Source organism: Trichoderma evansii, assembly GCF_050947405.1.
Source record: "Trichoderma evansii strain SZMC 28006 chromosome Unknown GGI43scaffold_29, whole genome shotgun sequence".
NCBI classification, from domain to species: Eukaryota; Fungi; Ascomycota; class Sordariomycetes; order Hypocreales; family Hypocreaceae; genus Trichoderma; species Trichoderma evansii.
This window is the reverse complement of record NW_028145177.1, coordinates 185,292-203,199: the sequence shown is the minus strand read 5'-3', so window position 1 is coordinate 203,199 and position 17,908 is coordinate 185,292. Positions and strand designations below refer to the sequence as shown.

Below are 17,908 nucleotides of genomic sequence, written 5' to 3'. Positions count from 1 at the left end.
TGATGTTGATGTTGATGTTGATGTTGATGTTGATGTTGATGTTGATGTTGATGTTGATGTTGATGTTGATGTTGATGTTGATGTTGATGTTGATGCTGGAATCGAAGTTACTTTATGGCTCGTTGAGGTCAGCTCCTCAGTAGTGCTCTGGTCATGCGAACTCGTTGATTTGGCGAGGCTGCTTGTTTGCGTTTCTTTAGTAGCGGTGCTTCCTGGATGCTGGCAATAATGTTGAAAGCCGTTCGAAAAACACTCCTCTCCAGCGCGGCAGTATGATCCGCTGGGGCAGCAGACAGCTCCATCGGGCATGCAATGCTTGTCGCCACAAAGCACTTCGCCCAAATCGCATACGATCCGTCCGCCACAAACTTTCCCAAAAGGACAGCAGCCGTCTGTGACACACGCATATCCTTGCTTACAGTATCCGTCGCCGTCAGGGCAGCATGCAGCGCGAAGAGGCATACAGCCGTCATTACAGACTAGCTCTCCTGGGCGACATTGCTCGACGACAGCGGCGACTTGGATAGAGGCATCTTGGAAGAGGGAGGAGCGCGGTAGCTGGGCTAGGAGTCGTGCATGAGGCTTATGTGAGATAGGATTTGTGGCGGCGAGGGCGATTGGTAAGAGAATAAAAAGGGAGAGAAAGTCGGTGACGGTAAAATAGACACGTATAGACCCCCTCATGGCTGAAATGAGACGATATAATAGCTAAAAGTGAGTTGCTAGACTGTAAAGAGCCTCGTTTACTTGCATTTTACAGAGGGTTATACGTCTCTTATATAGATCCAAGTTTTACCCATTGATACTCAACGTCTTTTTGGAACCAAGGCTTATCATGTCACTCACTTCTTTTAGATCACAAGGAAATATAGCGAAAAAAAAAAGCCTCGAGTCCCGCTATTGTAGCCAGCAACGTTCAGCTCGTCTTGGCATCATGCAAAGCGACCAACGGGCCATTGTGGTCAAGCGCAAGCGAGCCCCCGATGATTTTATCCGACACTTCCAATTGGGACCAAATCTGTTCACATGAGCATCTCACTGCATGCCTTGAGCGGATTTGTATGCCCTTCAGCCCAACTTGCCTGTTCGAGCCGCTCCACATGCAAGCTGGGGAAATTAAGCTTATAGATGTGGTTAACAGGGATTGGCTGCACCGCTAGAGACATTATGTCTTGGCGTCCTTGATTGTGTGCAAGGTCAGTGCAACGTTGAGGCTCAAGGGGCGTGATGAACCAAGCGAGGTGGCATGACTTCTGATGTGATTGGCACGCATAAGGGGATATTTGGACAGTAGGATCTATAGCTTGCTTAAAGCTGTGTGAATCTATCCTATCACATTTCATTTGTATGTCACTAACTGACTATGAGCTCGTACATATATTTACCGAGCGTCGGCAACACACTCATATGGAAGAGGTTTCTACTGTACCTGATGGATGAAAACTAATATCAAACCAGATGCGAGTTCTGTCAAGATCGTCTCAACCACGACGACGCTGTATCATTACCACACTATGGCCCTCCTTGAGAGAGGCCGGTTTTCTATGATAAATCGAACCCTATGAAGTATATTAGCAATTATATACATTGAATCCAAATAACAAATAAACTTCAGGATCATAGACTTATTCTTTCTTCGCTAAATCAAGTTCGCTATGACCGATATATTTGGGTCCTCAATCCTTCGGTTCGTCATTTAGAGAACTGTTTATTGATCCAACCTCCGTTTCATTTGATAAGTGACCAGATCCCCCTTTAATTACGAATACGTCTTTGTTGCGTTGATTCCTGGTAAATTCAGTCTCTCACCACTCGAAGGGCGCAATGCCACTCTCAAAATGCAAATGCAATAGCGGTATAATTGATAAACGTCATAGAAGCAATCAATACTCAACTTGAAGCTTTACCGTCGGGTTATGTTGACACTTGTGGAATTTGGTCATCACAGCTAGCATCAAGTAAGCTTTATAAGGTAACATTGTTTTTGGAGCGGCTTTAAATATCTTGTCAAAGGTGGATATAATCCTGCAGCTAGGAAGAGTAGCATCAGTGCACCGTTGTTTAGCTCCCGTTGTTAGCCCTGTTGATCAGAGTCTAGTAATCGACTTTACCAAAGAAGCAAATTCTCAATGAAGACTTAGCTTACTGTACAATAATTTTTTTTGGGAGCCATATGCGACAATAAGTTAGAATAGTTGTATATTATGTGTCGTTAACCTGTCTATGACATATAACCTTTTACCCTCCATAGGTTTCAAACCCTTGATCGTCGTTATATCGAAATCGCTCAGCCCAGCTGCGGAGTTTGCCAAAATCTCGGCATTGGTGTGGAGTTCCATATCCGTCCACGCCTTTTCGAGGCGTGGCAAGATCAAATTTCGGTTTAAATGGTTCCAATGTAGAGTCGGATGTGCATAAGATGCTCTCTCTGAGATAGTCTAGACAGTGGAGTGAATGGGAGTGCGGCTCGGTAGCGTTTGATGACAGGGCGTCGAAGAGTTCTACCTGAAGAAGATACTGCGGGATGATTAGTTTAATGAACCATTGAATATTCTAGTAGCTGAATTTATATGGGAAATAGGAGAGTGATGGATATGACTTACGAGGCAGTGTAGTTGATGGAAAGTTGCTATAGAGAATCGTCCGCTGCCATCCGAGCTGGTGTCTCGGATATAGTCAGGCACTGGACCTGCAGCTTCTATGTTATCTATCGAAACATACCCCTTACCCTCTAAAATGCTATCAGTTAAGAATTTCTTGCGTTATGTATTAGTTAATGATGAATATGCCGGGTCACGTACTGGGGAAAAGGCTCATCCAGGCTTCATGTCCCTTTTCTGTTCGCGGATCATCATATACTCTCTCAGGCATAAATGCCTTTTGAATTGGACCAACTGCAATCTTTGTCAGTATAAGTAAAGGAGCAGACCTAAATTTTCTTACGAGGCGGAATATCCAACCCAGGGAGTAATTGTATATTCTCCCTGAGTCCCTGCTTAGGCTGCACGGCTCTCCATACTATGAGACTCGCAGCGATGGAGACGATGGAACTGAGCAGAGCAACAAGAGCAAAATGTATCAGCGTAAGATTAGCTCTTCTCTTTTCCCTGCTTTGTAAAGGAAGGTTTTCGCTCTTGGAACCCAAAAGCGTATCCTCATCTCCAGAGCTGAAGCTTTGTCGAGACATGATGCTGCAACATAGAGGCAACAGATCGAAGAAGACGGAAACCTTCGACACTTGCCATATCTTCGGTCTATAATTACTGCGATGATAACCGTCGGAAAAGTTATGTAAGTGATTAGATGTAACTAAGTCGTCCTTAGATGGGAAGCTGGTTAGTGCATACTGAGGGGTAAAAATTCACTGGCTTGCACCCTGCAAGATCAAAAGTTCTGATGCTATTACGCAGTTATCAGCACTAGTGGCGGCTATGCGTGTCAGTATTAGTGCCGGGAATCTCTATACATTGCCTCATCTGGCGGAGAAAAGGTCGATATGGGACTAACAAAAGTTCATTCAACCTTAACCCAAACCGCTTTTGTCCGCAACTTACAATAATTATGGTTAAATATTCCTAATATTGCCAAATAGGAATTAACTACACGACCCAGCCTTGCTGCCTCCATATTTGAACTATTGGCCATATAAGAGGAGTTGATAATCGACTACCTATATGCATGCATGACTACATCCCAGGGCGTAATGTGCGACATCCTAGGGCGCATTTTGTAGGACCTTATCGCCCTCTTTCAACTCCACTACTATATCCTCGAGCGTCTGATGTGTCCGTACCCACTCTTGTATTGGTTCCCAATCAATACACTTGTGGTCCGTATTGAAGTCCACAAAGGATCCGTCCACTCCCTGCTCCTTGTCCTTGACCCAGTACTGTCCGAAAACTCCTAGGTCGGGCTTACACTGGATCACCTGCCGTAGCATATCAACACAGTGTGTTACGTGCTTGGTGATGGTCTGTTCGTCTTTGCCAAGATGATGTCCCGGATAATTCGGGCTCGAATAGTAATCGTAGTTGTAAAAGAGGGCCTTGCGGATCAGGTTGAGGCAATGTAAGTGGTGATTAAACTCAAATAAAACTGGAAACTCTCCGGAGGGAGTTTTAAGATGGTCCAGGCTAATCCCAGCGCGATTTGCTTGGGATTCGGACAAGAGAAGAGGCTTTGAGGTAGTACCAAGGCCTTCCCACGCCGCATCAACTTCAGGAGATGGTGGAAGTCGGTAGACAGAAGTTGAATTGGCAAGAAACGTCCCGTCATAAAGAATTGAACGATAATGAATTGGGATATCAATCGGTGTAGCTAAAAGGAAAAATATCAGTAAGGCATTATCTCAGGGCCAAGGGAAAAGTTTTGAGCATACGGTTCTGCTGTGTGTGGCGTACGCAAGTTGCATCGAGATATGATGCTCTGTGAACGTAGATATAAGTCAAAACGTGAGAGCCCAAAGAAATTCCAAGTAAGATAACCAAGCAGTATAACAGGATATCCCGCCTGCGATGACTCCGAATCTCAGGTTTTGAACGTGAAGAAGAGCCCAGAAAGGGATCAAGCTCTTCAATAGAGCTATCCTCTCTGTCTTTCTCCATGTCTATGCTGGTAAACTTGTAAGTTATTGCAACAGCTGTAGAGAAATATCGTCTCGTCTTCAGAGCGAGTTATGAGATATTGTTAATAGGCGGCGCCAACCTGTGAACGCAAGGATTGACAAGCCAGGACGGCCATTAGTACCGTATACAAAAGTTCTGGAGCTATTTTAGGCTCGCTACTATGCAAATCGCGAATTATTTCTATCTTAGTGCTGAGAAACGCAATATTTCACATTCTATTTGTAATATTTTGGATCTGACTCGGGGAAATATACGGAATTAAAGACCTCTTCGGGCATGGCAGCACTTGACACCTTCTACATATCGAAAGGCTGCTGAGAATAAGAACTAGTAGCTTATAATACCCACATTCTGAAAAGTGTGTGTGCTATAGTTCAGAAAACTCCGGGGATAATTGGAGTTTTCTTCCCACTGGTTGAAGTAGTGATGGGATTTGCAGATTTTAAAGGAAGAGCAATGCCACCTTGGCCATTTTCTTTGCCCGCTCGACTAGCTATTATACCAAAACTCGTGATAAATTAACAACAATTTTATTAAGATGAAGACATCACTGTTCCTTGGCTGCATTGCAATTGCAGCTTCAGTTGCTGCTGCTCCTGTTCCAGTATGAGCTATCAATCTGTCTCTTTTTAATAGCTCACCATCTTACTATTATTTACAGGGCTCTGATACTGTTGCCAACTACGAATGGAAGAAGGATACTCAGACGACAGACGGCGTTGCAAACTACGAGTGGAAGAAGGATACTCAGACGACAGACGGTGTTGCAAACTATGAGTGGAAGAAGGACACTCAGACCACTGATGGTGTTGCAAACTATGAGTGGAAGAAGGACACTCAGACCACTGATGGTGTTGCAAACTACGAGTGGAAGAAGGACACTCAGACCACTGATGGTGTTGCCAACTACGAGTGGAAGAAGGATACTCAGACCACTGATGGTGTTGCAAACTACGAGTGGAAGAAGGAGTAAAAAGAGGACGAAGAAAGAATCTAGCCCCGAATAGAAATAGCTGCAGGCAACTACAGCCGGAATTTGTATAGCTACAGCTAATCAAATTACAAAGCTCACTCAAAATAAACTGATTATCTTGTCACATGGCTTATTAATTTTCTTCGTGGATTCCAAAAGCTACATATATCCGGGGTGTGGCCACAGAGCGGAGCAATATATATTACAACGGTGACCCCTCCGCCATATACATGACGTCTATGAACGATAATATTGGTCGTTATATACAAATTTCACCATATTATTCCTCCAATTACGCAATACATGCATTCAGAAGCACATGATTGCGGCGGGGCCCGACCTACTGCCCACTTCCATAGCCTACCCAGCGGGTATCAATGAAACAGGGAATCCGGGAGTTTTTGAACCCACAGGATGATAACCATACGCACATAACTGCTAAAGTAATTCTAAACTAGTGTTGCCCTTATCATTTCTTTATATGCGAATGTTATTTTGCAGTCCCTTGTATATATATACATATATCTGCTTACCTAGGTATGTTCTTTTAGGCGAGCGATATTTACAACCAAGCCTTCTACGCTACTTAGGAGCGCAGTATGGAATCTTGTTTACCCTGGCCATCGAATAGGTTCATGTAGCTAGTCTTGAGCTGCAAGGATCATACAGTGGCACATCAGTTGCCTGCTTCTATGTAGAGATGAATCATTGCCTATCAAGCTTATCCGATACGCGACGGTTGTACACTAATATATCTTTGCTGGGGCCAATGTATGACGAAGGATTCCCTTTAACGGAAGCGTGCATTAGTAGCATCATACATCATAAGCGAACCTGCAAGTCTAACCAAATGTGAGGGGAATACTGGACACGAAGTTAGAGCTAGCACAGAACAGGGCATAAGCAAAATATATACATGGAATGGGCTGCAAAATAAAAGACTAAATAAAAGACTAAAATTGAGATGCCACTTTTGAGTCACACAATTGATAGTAAAGCTGGCTTGAACGAGGTTAGACCAGACTCAGAAGAAGCTATTTAGTGTAGTGTGACCACCTACTATATTTATGTCTATTCGGAAACAGCGCTGCAGCTGGCCATATGCGTGTAATATTTTGACATACACAAAAGCCAGTAATGCCCACTAATATGTTGTCTACGGCTCATCTGTAGATATTAACTACATGTATATAACTGTCAATTTCAATGCTCCACGCCGGCGGTATCCGAGATTCGAACAACAAGCTTCCTTGCGCTGACTGATCCACTCTTGAGTCGTTGGAGCGCGCTTTCTAATCCATATAGTCCGTCGGGCACAATTTCGTGCGGGTGCGCGCTGAACCAGCCTTCGTTCAACCCCCTTCCGATAAATTTCAACATAACAGTTGTAAACTGGAGGATTCCCAGCCCTTTGCTCTTGGAACTAGACTTGAGAAGTGCTTCCTTACCGAGCTCACATTGGGTCATCTCAACGGATGTGTTACTTCGTGGAATCCCCTCAGAAATCTCATCGGCTGGAACTTCCAACACAACAACCATCTTTCCAACATCTCTGTCTATTACTTTGCAAACGTTGGTAATAGTACCCTTTTCACTCACAGCATCAAAGGCAAATTCCAGTTTCTGGTCTCCTAGGGCTGCCTTTATCGCTTCGACTACAGCATCATCTCCTTGGCGATAGTCAATAAGGGTATCGCCACGAGACCGGTCGATCAGCGACTCAACAAAGTCGAGTCCCCGTCCAGCAACTGCAATAATGGGATGAATATTTGATAACACCGCCAGCTTCAATGCGTAAGCGCCCACTGCAGATGCAGCACCGTAAATAAGAAACGGCTGCGGCTTCTCATAAGGATCCCAAGGATAGGGAAGTGGAAGGCGGCGGTACATTCCTAAGCATGACGTTATAACTGCGAGTGGCACAGTTGCAGCCTCTATTCAGAAGAATTAGTGAATCTAACAGCTGTAAATAATAGTGAATCAAGACAAACCTTCGAACGAGACATGGTCGGCTAAGTGGAACGTCATGCTCTCATATGCAATAGCATATTCGGCCCAGCCTCCCCCTGGGCTCAGTGTTTTATGAAAAACACCGACTCGGTCGCCAACTTTGAACTCAGTCACATGTTCTCCGATTTGATGAACAATTCCTGAATAGTCATCTCCTTCGTTCGTGTACGTCACTCCAGGCACGAAGCCTTCAGCGACTTTCCAATCTTTTGGATTCAATCCTACGCAAGCCACCTTGATAATCATCTGATAGGCTCCGGGGCTCGGTACTGGTGAGTCAACAACGTCGACCTTTGGCCCAGAATAGCAAAGTGCTTCTTTCATCGTCATTGCTAAGATAAGAATTGGTAACAGGTGATGGTTTATGCTATTAAGTGTAGCTTAGTGGAAGATGTGTTCTTTTCTTCTGAGTTTCCAGATCCTGAAGGTGGTGGGTTTCTGGTAGAAATCTACAATAATATCAAAGCATTGCGAAAGACTTATACTTCGACAATGCGGAGTTTACAAGCGATGTTTTCACGTTGTTACTCCGTTGATTGAATCAAATCCGCTATACTGGTCCCAATTAACAATATCCAAGCATGGTAATTCCTTTCCATAGCTTTTTCATGAATTGCATATAGCACATATTTTCCATGTCATTCCTAGGATAACAAAGGCATTCATTGTTCCTGATTACTTGATAAGGCAATTCATGTGTGGAGTGGGCTCAACAACTGGTCCCAAAAAGGCATTACAGTGGATTTTGAATACGCCTAATACGCCATACGCCATCTCCGCAAGTCCCGCATCTCCACATGCTTGAACAAGTGCGGGTAATGCTCGCAGAAAATAAATCTTAAACCGTAAATTCTCCAGCTTGAGGCAGGCATTTAAGCATGTAGAGTTATGTAAAACTCATTCAACGCTCACAGTCGGTGATTGTTGATTATTATGGAATAAAATTTTAGATATTGGATGCTACGAGCAGCAATTCTAAACGTAATTGGCAAGTGCAGCAATGCCAGCCTCAAGGAAATTGTCCAGACGAAAGTTTTGCTATATTGGATTATGCGCAAGAAATACTTTAGATTGATGTATATTTTATGGGAGTGAGGCTAACAACGCAGTCATTATCAGTAGGCGGAATTACACAATTTGCGGAGTTTACGATTATTGGGGGCTTTCAAGTACTTATTATCAATCACAATAGATATGAACAGTAGTAGTAATTCAATGCAACTTACGGTAAATTGATGATGAAACCAGCTGTTGAACTTGGAAGACAAATTAATCGTTAGCCCTTGCTCTTTTGCCACGACTAGGAGCTTCAAGGAAAGCGATGAGTATCAAGTAGATCCATGTCGTTACCACTGTCACTGGACATATAGAAAGCAACAATTGTCTATATTCATCCCTACCCTTAATCTTTCACTAAAAAAGATGTTCTGTATCTGTATAAATCTTTGATTTCAGCAATGTTCTATCCAGCAGCGTTGACACTCTTGCCGCCCGGTACATCCAAGTAGATAGCCTAATTATACAGAGATATCAGCGGTCATATATTGATCTAAATTAAAATCAGACGAGGCTAGAATTTGAAAAATGCTATTGAATGCCCTCATAAAGATTAGTAGAAATCCGCTCATCTTCGCTCAACAGGGCCAAAGCTTTTGAATTGATGATATTTCAAGATAACATAGATGCGCCTCTTAACAATGACTATGGGATTAGCTCGTCGACGTCGTTATATGAGACTAATAAGTAATAAACCCTTATCTGTTGGTCCCCATATCAATAAATAGCGGCTTAGGTTACAGATTAATCACAATGCGTTACTACCAAGTTACGATGCGTAATAACAGCACTGAGTGTTAATATATAAAGACTTTTTTTTTACCATGACCTTGACTAGCAGCGGTGCCACGGGCTACGGGTACAATAACAGCTCTACAAACGCTTTGACTGGAAGTTAATAAAATCAGCCAATTGATAGCTAAAGTGTAAGTTGCACCATGGTATGGGGATCTGAATAAAGCTCTCATAGCCGTCCTTTGCAAAGCATCCCCAGGAAGTGTTCTCTCACCGCCCTGCATAACCAATCAGCCCTCTGGCAACCCCTCCATTATAACTGATACAAAAGATGAGAATCAAATTTCTCCTTCCCTTTAGCCTCTAGCTTGCCTCAGCCCATGGTGCCTGAAGAAGATATCAGCCCCCTCCTCCATGTGCCGCATCGCTCTAAAGGGAAAGGAGCTGCCGGGGCCGTAATAAAACCAGCTATCGTTAAAGGCCTGACTCCCCAGGCAGGCAGGATCAGATGTTTTTGCTACATTCCCTTTATCTATACCCCCAAATACAAGTACACTGAAGAAAAGATCTCCCGAGCGCTCATATATTATTTGAGTAAGCTATGAGCAGGAATATATTGCATTGTATTTGAAAACTACTTCATTGGTTTTATTAGCACTTGAAATATAACCTCCTTGCAGCTCCAATTCTACTGATCTTGATTCATGCCTAGTTAGTAAGTGCGCTTTTATGGTAGGCATGTAACACAATGATGCGCAACTAGCTATTTCATTATTTCATAGAATCATATACTTAAAGCTCATCCCGTCTGATTCACATAAAAGAATTTATGACTAGGCTATTAGAAATAATTACAAAAGCCATTAATAGTATCATCAAACATTTTATTTTATTTTTCCCATTTCTTTTTCCCATAGCGATTTTTTTTATTCCTTTTCTTATTAAGACATAAAACCATTTTCCCTTTCCCTTCACTGAAGTATGACAAGCGATAAAAGTAAAACTTTCCACTACTACAGGATAATCAGCAACTTTTAACTAGCTAAGCTTACCTTGAAGGAATATGATCATGTGGGGATGGCTAAGTTGTCAATACCACCCTGTTCTTGCTGTCCTATCGCCTATACCAAACTTTGTATAATCACGGTACGTAATATACGTTGGTAGTCAAACAGATACACAGACACACAAACGATGAAACGCGATCGTACTAGACGGTTAGCAGGAAAAAAGAAAATATAACTTGCTTGCCACTGTAAATCTTTCTGCGTGTGATATGCAGAAGTGATTTTTAGCCATTCTCTAATCGTCATTGGTCCTCAGATGACGCCACGTACATCTGCACCTGTTGGAAAAAAAAGCAATGTTTCAAGCATAATTTATCACAAGCATAGAGTTATAATAATTATCTAACCCCCGCATTTAATAGCTACCCGATTTCAGCCTAAGCAAACCCAACTCCTGCTAGATGAGGCAAGACACATACGGGTGCTTTGTATCCCTAACAAGTTTCTGCAACATAATATCGCCATCTATAAGAATAGCTTGATACTAAGAAAGATTTTAGCCCTTTATTAAATCTGTTTTCTCTCTCAAGTGCCATCATCTTTCCGACTCTATTAAAGCCTTGATATTTAGCGGCCGTACAATGTATCAAGGATCACCTGAAGCTCCAACGACATCAGAGACTGACGGGAAAAAAAGGCTATCGCATGAGGCGTATACAATTGGATAGATCTGTGTACTTCAATGTGAGCTAAACGCCGCAAAAACTTTGCTAGATGAGCAGCATGAACAACTCCCATCAGCCGCAAAAGATGATAATAGGTATCTCCTCGGCCGTATGGCAGGGCATAACGTTGCTATTGCCTTCACCGGATTAGGTAATATGGGCACAACTGCTGCAGCACAGACGGCAGTGCAAATGATTCGTACTTTTCACAATATTCGATTCGGTTTAATGGTGGGCGTGGGCGGTGGAGCTCCTAGTCCGATCAATGATCTTCGGCTTGGAGACATTGTTGTTAGTGTCGCAGGTGGAAGCCATGGCAAGTCCCTCCAAGACAATATTCATTTCTCATAAAAGGCTAAAACTGATAATTGCAACCCAAAGGAGGCGTTCTTCAACACGACATGGGAAAATGGAAAGACGATAAAGAATTTTCTATCGCATCCCACTTAAATAAGCCCCCTAAGATTCTGTCGAAGTCAATTGAGCTATTGCAATCTGAGCACGATTTTAACGAAGGTCAAATGTCAAATTACATACAGCAGGTGGCTATCAAGGCAGCAAAACTTCGTGGTTTCAAGGAATATCGGTTTCCAGGTCGAGATAAAGATTACCTTTTCAATTCAGCCTATCACCATGTTACTGGAGCAGATTGTTCAGCCTGTGATCTTGCACAATTAGAAATAAGACCTGATCGAGACTCGGATGATCCTACGGTTCATTACGGCCTTATTGCCTCTGGTAACGCTGTCATCAGGTCCGCAAAACGTCGAGATGAGCTGCGCGATGCGTGAGGCGTTCTGTGTTTTGAGATGGAAGCCGCTGGATTGATGAATGACTTCCCTTGCATTGTTATTAGGGGGATCTGTGATTACTCTGATGACCACAAAAATAAAGTTTGGCAGCCCTACTCTGCTGTTGTGGCGGCAGCATATGCGAAGGACCTCTTACGCGTGACTCCACTTGAAGAAGTCGAAAATATGGAAGCTATTACTAAAAGCATGGAGAAACGTGAGTCTTCGCTCTTGATCCGGTATACCAGCCAATAAATATTCTCAATCATACATATACACTTACATGCATATATACATATATAGCTTAAGGAGTCATCTAACATTAAATACAGTCTTACAGAGACTTCCTGTGGCTAAGAATCTGTTATACGTATCGAGTCTAAGATTGTCAGTAAAGAACATATGGAAATTCTCGAATGGCTAGCACCAGGGAAATACGGCCTTCAGCAGAGTGACTACTTCGACAGACGACAGCCTGGGACTGGACAATGGCTTCTCAAGTCGACAGAGTTCCAAGAATGGATTCAAACAAGCAAACAGACATTATTTTGTCAAGGCATACCGGGTGCAGGAAAGACAATTCTTACGTCAATCGTCATAAATGACCTCTATAAACGATTTGATCAAGATAGAACAGTTGGAATTGCTTACATCTATTGCAGCTTCTAGCACATCAACGACCAGAAAGTCAATGATTTATTAGCGAGCTTACTAAGACAGTTCTCCGAACGTCAGATCTTCTTGCCAAATATTGTCAAAGACTTATATCATTCTCATCGAGTAAAAAATACACGGTCATCACTTGAAGAGATTTACGAGGTTCTACAGTCTGTGGCTCAGATATACTCCAAAGACTTCCTAGTTGTTGACGCACTCGATGAATGCCAAGCGTCTAATAACAACCGGAAGAAATTTTTGACGAAGATATTCGCCCTGCAAAATACGACAGAAACAAAAGTCTTCGCAACTTCACGATATGTACAAGATATTCGAAACGAGTTTGATGGGAGCATATTGCTAGGTATTCGTGCTAGAGATGAGGACATTCGACACTATTTAAAAGATCGCATGGATTACCATCTTTCATCTTAAAGTATCCCAATTTGCAGGAAAGGATAGTGATACAAATTGCTGATGCTATTGATGGAATGTATGTTTTATAATGTTCACTAATTAATGACTATACTAACACCTATCCAGGTTTCTTCTCGCCAAACTTCATTTGGACTCATTAGAAGATAAGGTTACTCCAAAGGCAGTATTACAAGCTTTAGACGACTTACCCAAAGGCAGTGAGGCCTTAAATCAAGCGTATGATATAACAATGAAGAGTATACAGAATCAGGGACCAGGATTCCAACAGCTTGCTCTGCAAGCCTTATTATGGGTTACTTTCGCTATGAGACAGCTATGAAGGGAGTCGGGTAACAGCGCTTCATCTGACGGCATACTTTGGACTCCAACTTAACAAAGCAATTATTGCGTAAATATAATCCAAATTCGCAGACTAGATTCTTGCAAACACCGCTCAGCGTGGCCGCCAGGAATGGCCATAGAGCCATGATGGAGTTGCTTCTTCAGAATGGGGCCAACCACAAGTTCCAGTATAATATGAGTGATTTTCCGCAACTTATTTGGGCGGCTTTAAACGGGCATGAAGTTATTTTTAAAATACTTCTCAAGAATAGGACCAATCTTGACTCAAAAGATAGTAAATATGGCTGGATATCACTCATTCGAAAAATTAGAGACAATCACGAAACTCTCGTCAAGCTCCTTACTGAAAACTGGGTCGAACTTAAGTCAAAGGATAAGGACGGTTGGAGAAAACTAATTTTCGCAGTTAGGGACAACCATGCAGCTATTGTGAATCTACTTACAGAGAATGAGGCTGATCTTGAGTCAGAGGATAAAGAAGAGTGGACACTACTGGTTCAAACCGTTGGACATAGTCGTGAAGCTATCTTTAAATTACTTAGAGGTAATCTTAAGATATAAGGCCATAATTATAAACAGGCACTTGTTAATTAGGCGCTTGGGATGGTATGAAGCTGTTATCATGTGGGTTCCATTATACGTGTTATGTCTCTGATGTCCTGGCCATCTTCACCAATGGATGGCTACACTCAACATATAATTGAGAATAAATGGCCTGCCTTAAATTTGCGTAGCGATCTATCCCATGTCTCAGCATTTTTTCGTGATTAGGTGGAAGCCATCCTTTGGATAAAACCCTTAACAAGACAAGGTTGTCTCTCTTCTAGAGCTTGCGGACATTCCACTTGCATGGCAACAGTGGTAGCGATCTTGACCGTTGGGATGAGCGATATGACACGCATTTTGTTTCGTAAAGAAGCGGTTAAGCAGAGCAAAGTTTCGAAAGCTTATATGTCCAGTTAATTTAAGCTGATTACTGGAGGTAGGTAACGAGGCAATGAAGAAGAGAAAATTGAATAGCCTCTATGTTGATCACTAAAAGTGAGACCAACGGCTACTACCTCAGTCTCGGGCGACTTCTCTAACATCCCCCCCTCCACCCTCTTCTTTAGAGGCTGTCTATTCTTTATTTAGCTGGCGGATAATCATTCTTGTTAGCACAAGAATAAAAATAGTATAGCACGCATAAAAAGTATAATCTACCAGATGATTCTCGTAGCGGTAGTAGAAAGTGATTGGGATTAGCCACTTTATTTACTTCGAGCTAAATTATCATGATCTCGCGGTATTTTGCACCATTTAACCAGTCAATCCCATACCTTGATTCAAGGTGCTCAGTTAACTGAACAATACCGATGCGCTTGTAAACCTTTAACCTTCCATTCCGCTGGCGCGTGTCCGATAAAACAAGACACACCCTCGGCAAGAGCGCAAAGAGATAGAGTTCCCTTGACCGGTCCCTAATTTGATCTCTGAGAATGAAATCTGCTGAAAACGGCAATCTGACGGACGGTACTTTGTCCGAGAAAAGCTTTATCTCAAGTTCGTAGGCGACCATATCCGTAGGTGCTAGGAAGAGTGGGTTGAAAACCAAGGTAACCGAGCGCAAGAGGCCTGAACAAACCAAGGCGGCAGAAGAAATCTCGCCATAGTAGTTCTCTCCCTTAGTCTTGACCTCAATAGACCGAATTATTGGCTGCCTGTAAGATCGGTGTCGCTGATATTGGTTCGTATTACGGACGAAGTTCTGTCTAGATAAAAGCCAAACGTCCTCCAAGTTCAAATAGCGAACCGCTGTATTCACAGACACCCAGGACCAGGAAGGACCTATATATTCCTGAGAGCGATTCGGACGACTTGACGGTTTGTCAGCTTCCCAAGCCAGATCAGAAAATATGGATGACTTCCATAACCCCGCATAATAAGCACCGAGGAAAGGAGCCATGCGATATGCAAGACCTGATAACGCTGGAAGGCGATCAGTCCGTTTTGTCAAATTTAGCTTGGAGTAGTGTTCGACGAGGCCATGCCACTGTTTGAGGGGCACAAGCATTTCTTTAACCTCTAAATTGTGAGTCCTCAGGGCACGCTCCGTTGATGCTCTGAGTCTCTGGTCTCGAATCTCAAGTTGATCATTCACCTCGTCAAAATCGGGATCGAATCTTCCTATTGAATCTCGCTCATTCGCTTGTGATATCACAGATTGTACGGCGTCCTCTCTGCTGGAGCTTTCACTTTCGTTTTCGGGCTGTACATTGCTGACTTTCAGTTGTGCCGCAAGCCCGAATAATGATTTCAGATTAAGCATGTTCGGTAGCCCGCCGCATTCGCAGATTGTATGTTCACAACATTCCCAAATCATCTCCTGTAGACAGAAGTGAAGTACCCTTGGCGACAACACTCGTTCCTGGAATACCCAGGCTCTGGAGAGCAGTGGGTTGTCCTGTGTTGGCATCGCCGTTGAATTGGTGGCCCAATGCGGAAGCTTACGGCGAACTTTGAGCCTATAGGTGTCTTGAATCGAATTTGTAACTTCCAATGAGTGCTCGATATATTCAGCTGACTGGTTTGGGAAGCACCCAGCCGAGTTACTATTAGACCAAGTTGCGGCCAGCGTGAGACACGACAGATGGTAAATGTCGGCCATTTTTGCGGATTGAATCTCCCAATCCATCGGATCATCTTGAACAATACAAAGCGCGTCAATCCAGAGGTAGGATATGTCGAGCTCCAGGCAGAACCGAACAGCGTCCTGGAACGTTTTCGGAAGCTCTTCCCACGGTATTCCGTGTTTTCTGTCACTTAGGTTCGCCCTCGTGGTGATGAAGTTGTGATTCAAGTTCCAACGGTGACTCAGAGTAGCGTATTTGCCCAGGGTTGTCTCTGGTTCGGTGACTCTAATCGTGATATTGCCTTCGGGAGAAGCCTTTAGTGAGAGGACCCTGTCTGGCAAAGGGGAAAGCTCTGAAGAATGACAAATGTGATCATTGCTACACTCTTCCATTTTTGTTTTCACCCACTCAATTGCATGTTTAGATAGGGGGTGACCATTGGGGCTCGGTCTTGGCCAGAATGCCTTCCATAGCTTCGGATCCGGGTCTAGGTTGCTGGTGAGCATAAGACATCATTATATCAATGAAACAGCTCTTACAAGCTATGTCACGGAAAAACTCGATCACTAGCCTCGGCTTTTTCTTCAGGAAGTAGATCTCTAGGAAGAGCGTATCGCCGGAGAAGGCATAGCCATTGACAATAGAGGTATCTGTCGCAAATGACCAGGTTTCATCTTGCATTAAACGAATTCCCTGTAGCATAATGGGACAGAATTGGCATTTTTGGGCACGAACTGAATTCTCTAATTCGTTTGGTGTAAATTCGATGGCGAGCCTCAACCCCGATCTCTTTTGTTTGAGATCGTTGCAAACTTCACAGTTCGACATTTAGGAACAAAGAGCCCTACTAGAAAAGAAAAAGATAGTAATCATAATAAACTGGGAGTGTTGCTATCATTGAAGCTCTTTTTTTTTTTTTTTTTTCATGTGTTCAAATATCTCATCTTGTTGAGCTTGGCCTAAATCTGGGTCTAATATTCCTCTGGTCGGGCTTCTGCCTGGATAGTATGCCTTGCCAACATGTAATCACGTGGGCACTTTTGGGTGGTTTGATCTACCTGCTTAATAGTTCCAGATGGGCTCGTTCCCGCCTGGCGGCACTAATTGTTTGAGGAATGATACAAATGATATAGAGTACAGAGTACCCAGTTACAGCATTATTCGAAGATATAAACCACGCACGTTTTGTGGTACAGCTGATGCTAAGCAGGTGGATTTACTGTTATATGGCCTAAGGTACATGTAATCTACATGTAATAGTGCTTACCCTATCTGGGTAGGCTCAAGGCTGTCTTGGCCTCTATTGACGACCCATCAGTCTCGACAGTTCCAATGCCGCAGTTTAAATCCTCATTAAGCCATTGTCGGTTGATCTAATTGTATAAAATAGTGACTAGATTTCACTTGTCCTTGCAGTTAACCGTCATGGTCCTCGATGCGCACTGCTGTAGATGAAGTTATTCAAGTATGGAGAATCAGACAGTAACGGTCATCCGGTCTAAGTTGCTAATTGGAATACTCGGCGAAGACGTCTGCTATACAAGCGGTCTGCAAAAAATGTGAAAAGGGAAAGAATTCGATTGACTGCGCCAAAGTGACGCTACTCTTTATTTACTCAGAGTACTGTATCGCTAAGGTACATATAGGGGTTAGCTTACGTGGCTTATGATAGCTCTTTGTTTACTGTATGGCGATGTAATGGGAGATGCAATCTTAGGAGAAAAAGAATCTCAAGCTAGAGATTTTCTGCTTTTCGTGTTAAATGAGGTTGATCTACTATCACTAGCGGTTGTTCTATCGCTACCTTGTCCCTTTACGGCGGAGGATAGGCCTACTTTTAAGTCCAAACCGACATGTGGCAATATAATTGTGGCTCTTAAGGATATTGAGGAGCACCTACACATGCGCCTGACAAAGAGGTAACTTACTCTACGTTT

General features: G+C 43.1%; 7 protein-coding genes across 7 annotated transcripts in view; 2 read left to right on the top strand and 5 right to left on the bottom strand.

Annotated features, from left to right (window-relative positions):
• The window catches only part of GGI43DRAFT_229842 (uncharacterized protein), a 1,420-nt gene extending 620 nt beyond the window's left edge, over window positions 1-800 (bottom strand). The window contains exon 1 of the mRNA XM_083200491.1: window positions 53-800. Coding sequence (XP_083056047.1) covers window positions 53-684 — 632 coding nt within the window. The 5' untranslated portion in view covers window positions 685-800. The remainder of the gene's footprint in view (window positions 1-52) is intronic.
• A 920-nt stretch (window positions 801-1,720) lies between these two features.
• GGI43DRAFT_229840 (uncharacterized protein) lies at window positions 1,721-3,314 on the bottom strand. The gene is made up of 4 exons (XM_083200490.1): window positions 2,944-3,314; window positions 2,802-2,894; window positions 2,604-2,731; window positions 1,721-2,517 (listed from the first exon to the last, which is right to left on the bottom strand). Exons 1-4 carry the CDS (start codon window positions 3,185-3,187, stop codon window positions 2,239-2,241), a joined length of 744 nt encoding a protein of 247 aa, XP_083056046.1. The 5' UTR covers window positions 3,188-3,314; the 3' UTR covers window positions 1,721-2,238.
• A 401-nt stretch (window positions 3,315-3,715) lies between these two features.
• On the bottom strand, window positions 3,716-4,604 carry GGI43DRAFT_388078 (oxidase ustYa family protein; the record flags this gene model as incomplete). The annotated part of the gene is made up of 2 exons (XM_083204018.1): window positions 3,716-4,317; window positions 4,379-4,604. 2 exons carry the CDS (start codon window positions 4,602-4,604, stop codon window positions 3,716-3,718), a joined length of 828 nt encoding a protein of 275 aa, XP_083056045.1.
• Window positions 4,605-5,163: 559 nt separating this feature from the next.
• GGI43DRAFT_388077 (uncharacterized protein) lies at window positions 5,164-5,598 on the top strand (the record flags this gene model as incomplete). Its single annotated transcript, XM_083204017.1, has 2 exons — window positions 5,164-5,229; window positions 5,287-5,598. The coding sequence occupies 2 exons, from the start codon at window positions 5,164-5,166 to the stop codon at window positions 5,596-5,598; spliced, it is 378 nt and encodes a 125-aa protein (XP_083056044.1).
• A 1,203-nt stretch (window positions 5,599-6,801) lies between these two features.
• Window positions 6,802-7,938, bottom strand: GGI43DRAFT_425905 (chaperonin 10-like protein; the record flags this gene model as incomplete). The annotated part of the gene is made up of 2 exons (XM_083208566.1): window positions 6,802-7,508; window positions 7,590-7,938. 2 exons carry the CDS (start codon window positions 7,936-7,938, stop codon window positions 6,802-6,804), a joined length of 1,056 nt encoding a protein of 351 aa, XP_083056043.1.
• Window positions 7,939-11,287: 3,349 nt separating this feature from the next.
• GGI43DRAFT_430957 (uncharacterized protein) lies at window positions 11,288-13,021 on the top strand (the record flags this gene model as incomplete). Its single annotated transcript, XM_083209353.1, has 5 exons — window positions 11,288-11,435; window positions 11,513-11,918; window positions 11,988-12,139; window positions 12,281-12,558; window positions 12,643-13,021. The coding sequence occupies 5 exons, from the start codon at window positions 11,288-11,290 to the stop codon at window positions 13,012-13,014; spliced, it is 1,356 nt and encodes a 451-aa protein (XP_083056042.1). The 3' UTR covers window positions 13,015-13,021.
• Window positions 13,022-14,271: 1,250 nt separating this feature from the next.
• GGI43DRAFT_229820 (HET domain-containing protein) lies at window positions 14,272-16,925 on the bottom strand. The gene is made up of 2 exons (XM_083200489.1): window positions 16,511-16,925; window positions 14,272-16,458 (listed from the first exon to the last, which is right to left on the bottom strand). Exons 1-2 carry the CDS (start codon window positions 16,797-16,799, stop codon window positions 14,624-14,626), a joined length of 2,124 nt encoding a protein of 707 aa, XP_083056041.1. The 5' UTR covers window positions 16,800-16,925; the 3' UTR covers window positions 14,272-14,623.
• Window positions 16,926-17,908: the final 983 nt, after the last annotated feature.